Below are 4,444 nucleotides of genomic sequence, written 5' to 3'. Positions count from 1 at the left end.
CACTTCTACTGAGGCATTTATTTTTAGCAGCTTTATTAACAACAATGTTATTAAAGCTTTCATTAGCTTGACTAGAAGCTGCTACCGAAAATTTCGGCATTCGCAGCGTACTTTCCAAAAAAATTGCACTAATTCATCGTACAAATCAGATTCCGATAACTGAATTGTGTGCTTATTTTTAGGTTTACACCAATTTTCACAATTTTCGTGGCGTCCAAAAAAATGATCTGGCAGCTTTTTTAACACATTCGCCAAACATTCGCTTTTGCCTTTATTTTGGGACACTGCGTAATTAAAACATTTTTTAATGTGAGGAATGATTCCTTTTCTATTCAGCTGCTTGTATTTGTTACGCATTTTATATAATTCATTAGAAAAATTTTTCGATAAATGATTTTTATCGGCTAATTTATGAAAATTAACATCAGGATTGTCATTTCGTACGGCTGCTATCATTGAACTATCTTCATCGCCGATAATTACACGAACTTGCAAGCCGACTTCTTTCAAAACTTTGCTATGGTTGATTAATTCAACTCCCGCGTCAGCTTCCATAGCCTTAGCGCTGCCTTGGAAATTCATGCGGCAATCGTGATCCTCTTTCTTGTGCCCCAAATCACATTTCATACATTTCCGGTTTCTAGTAGCATAATCAAGAACTTTTCCTGATAAAAAACCAATGATAGTGCTGTAACTGTTTAAACTATCGTAACTGCGACCGTTACCGCGTTTGCTCCATCCAGTATCATATCCAACTATGATATTAACAACTTCGCTTACAGCTTGATCGAATGCAATGGAATTTGACCCATCATTCGAGGGCAGAGAATTTTTTACAATGTCTAGTTGCGGATAAATATCTCGAATAATGTCCTGTGGTCTGAAAAGTTTAACATTGTATTTAACAGTTAGGAAGATTAAAACATTCAACACACTTTATTTATTTGTATTATTAAAAAATTAAATGATCTTTATTATAATACAGTACATTTCTAAACTGAAGTGCAATAAATAAATTAATTATAATACAGTATATTTCGTTGTATATGTGTACCTTTTTAAAAAAAGGTAAAAAAAAGCACCAAGTATAAGCTCCAACGACCGAATATATTTTGTTACTCTATCTTTTTTGCATCTCTACAAAAATATCTTCACTACAAAACTATCTTCTCTACAAAAGTAATGATATCATCAAATGGCACCAACTAAACTAAATAGTTTTAAACGTGGTGGGGCGATGATTGGAGTGGGGGCATGCCCGCCGGCTGGGCGTCCGCGGACGCCCGTTGGCCGCGGTTTAGACAATCCAAAAATACCTTCTCAAAAATATTGTCTCTACAAAAATCTTCTCTACAAAAGTAATGATACCCAAGGAGCGCCAATACGCGTATAACGTGCGTTTAATGCGCATTTTACTGCATTGGCTTTTAAACTGCATTAATTGTGTGTTCAAAATGCGCGTATTCAAATGCGTAATTAATGCAAATTGTATGTAAACCTCGAAATTTTCTACAACCAATGGCGAACGCAAATCGCTAGATCAACATTCATAACTGATTCTTATATTTAAGACCGTCTTAAATATAATCTTGAGTTCGAAAGCTGTTGCTTTTGTGATAATTATAATTAATTACATATATTAGCATAGTTTTTTAAGTTTAATAGTTTCAACTAAAAGTTCCTAAGTGATGAAAAAGAGTAAATATCTTTTCTTCTACCTTGGTAGTAGAAATTAGGCCTTTTACAAATGATAATTTTGCCAAAGATAAATTATAAGTTTGTTTTTTAAATTTATATAAATTTTATATAAATAAAATTTTAAATAGTTTCACACTATCTTTGTTCTCTTAATTCTACATTTAAAGCATCAACGTGTAGAGGCGTGTGTAGATCCTTAAGTCCTCTATAGGATAAATAAGCTGGAGAAGCTTCAGTTGTCCCCAATGAACTATACTGCAAAATATATACTGCAATGCTTAAAGGCCGGGCATGAAAAAAAGAATTAGATTGCTAGGCACCCATTTCTTTCTCTGTCTAGTTCTCTGTCTAGACAGAAAAAGAAACGAACGTTGAGCAACCTATCATTTGTTTTCTTGCCCGACCTCTAAGCATTGCAGTAAGCATTCCAATATAGTACAGAGTTGTCATGGTACACTGGTTGTTCAATTGGGCTCCTCGATGAACGTAGGTGTAGTTTCTTAAATGCACTGCCACGATAAATACGCATTAATTATACATTTAATGCGCATTTAATACGCATTAATTAATGTACATTAAATGTACATTTAATGCGGGACAAATATGCGCTTTAAATGTGCATGTACAATTCGCATTTAATGCGAATTTTAATGCACATTTAGAGCGCATTATACGTGCATTGGCGCTCCTTGGGAACTTTTGGTGTACGAGCAGTTATTAACGTAAACCATTTAGAGCAAACTTCAATAAATGCTGCTGTAGTGTCAAACTCCTGTTTACCTTCCTCTGCAGCATAAAAATGCATGGCACTACTAACATCGCAGCTTAATATATTTCTCGCTTTGTTTACTTTCATTCTGTTAAATGTACTGCAGGTAATATCTCTTTTTGAAATTTTAGGAGTTAGTTTGAATTGTAGATTTTCTTGAATGTCAATTAATTCATTTAAATGTTCACATTTAGCAATAGGATTAGATAAATTGTGTGTCTGGAGAAATGTTTTAGGCAATTGTATAACTTTGTTATTTAACAAAGTAGCTTTAAGGTTTTTTAATAGATGCGGAGCGTCAGCAATGAAAAATAGTTTCCGAGCATTATCAATAGGATGAGGAAAACAATTACCGATTTTTGAATATCTGCTACATGCAATACTCGCAAATGCTCTCCACATGCTTAAGTTCACAGGACCCATATCGGAAGTCACACTGTGTACATACAAGCCAATAGATTCTGCTTTTTCAATAACTTGTAGTACGATAGGTTTTAAAATAGCGTCATTTAAGCTATCAGATGTAAAATGGTATGCAACAGGGAGCTTCCAACGCGTAAAAAGACCTCCAAGCATGAAAACTAGACCATGTGTTGCTTCTTTTATTTTCCCTGTTTGATTATTGAAAAGAAAGAAAGGAAGAAATGTAAGAAGTTAAGAAGAGAAAAGATTTTACCTTATCATGTACATTTAAAATGTTACAAACTGTTATCTCTAAAAGTACACATTATAGCAATAAAGGTTCAACTAATATCCCTGTTATTTCCTCCTCAGAACCAAATAATTTTTATCCAAGGCATTTTAAAGATAACTGAAAAAAATAACAAGTTGTAACTCTTTAAATGCCTCAAACTGTATATACATGCACAAACATACATACATACATGATAAGATAAAGAAAAGATAAAGAAAAGATTAAAGTTTATATACCAAAAGGCAGAGTTGACATGCCAAAAGAGCACTTTGTAGACTGATCAATTTGTTCACCTGCAGTAATACTCATTTCGTCAATGCAATCTTTTTCTCGGTCATCACTAAATTGTAAAACTTGTTGTTGTAGTATATCAAATATTTGGTCACAAACACCAGGTTCAAAATTAATATTTTCTAGTTTTCTTCGGAGCGTACGCTCCGATGGCAAAGGAATGCCCTGATTTAAAACTTCTCTGTAACCACTACTACCACATTTTCAGTCGAAGAGCTTTCATGATGGTATTTTTAGACCACCTGCAACCTTGTGCATGTCTGTTAAAAGCTACAATTTGATCGTCATTTAATATCTTTGACAAGTTCTTGTTCGCTTTCAAAGCACGTATTTGTTCTGTCAATTTCTTGTTTTGATCCATAAGCTTCCTTACGTGGTTTTTAAGGCTCATTTTAGATTTATTTATCTTAAAAATCATTACATTTGCATCCTTAAATTTAAGCTCCGTTCGTCTAGCTTCTTCTTTTGCCTGTTCAGCCTCTAGTAAAGTGTTTTGGAGTTTTAATACCGCCTCTTCAAGATTTGTAACATTTATTATTGGCAATAGCTTTTCCATTTCTTTATTTTTGAAGTTTGTCAATGAGTCACATGTTGGTAATTCTTCAAGTGTAGCTGATGTACATATTTCGTTCTGCATTGTGCAACATATAACAAATATAAGAAAGAATTATTAATATAATACAAATAAAATTATAGAAAATTATAAGAAATTGAACTTACATTGGAAGAATCAGTACCAATTCCATTGTCATGTATTACAGGTAATGCTGTCATATTATTCTTTTTTACTTTATGTCCAAAAATTGTTGGTATTGCATTACTTTCCACTTTTTTCTTTCCATCTATTCGTGGTTTTTCCCACATTTCAGGTGAAAAATGTACCTATTGAATATTGATAATATTAATCTAATTTTGCTTCCTCATAGAGGAAGCTTTGTTTCGATGCGAAAATTTTTTTTTGGGTTTTCTATGCCAATGGGTTTAGAATGTTT

The 4,444-nt window shown here is 33.1% G+C and overlaps 1 protein-coding gene across 1 annotated transcript; it reads right to left on the bottom strand.

Annotated features, from left to right (window-relative positions):
- Positions 1–3,491: 3,491 nt before the first annotated feature.
- LOC105570886 lies at positions 3,492–4,326 on the bottom strand. The gene is made up of 2 exons (XM_012028338.1): positions 4,173–4,326; positions 3,492–4,083 (listed from the first exon to the last, which is right to left on the bottom strand). Exons 1-2 carry the CDS (start codon positions 4,314–4,316, stop codon positions 3,646–3,648), a joined length of 582 nt encoding a protein of 193 aa, XP_011883728.1. The 5' UTR covers positions 4,317–4,326; the 3' UTR covers positions 3,492–3,645.
- Between the last annotated feature and the right edge of the window lie 118 nt (positions 4,327–4,444).

The sequence above is a fragment of the Vollenhovia emeryi genome, unplaced genomic scaffold (assembly GCF_000949405.1).
Source record: "Vollenhovia emeryi isolate VEMERY1.0 unplaced genomic scaffold, V.emery_V1.0 DF941634.1, whole genome shotgun sequence".
Lineage (NCBI taxonomy): Eukaryota > Metazoa > Arthropoda > Insecta > Hymenoptera > Formicidae > Vollenhovia > Vollenhovia emeryi.
Note: the sequence above shows the minus strand (reverse complement) of the source record. Positions and strands in the feature narration are given on the sequence as shown.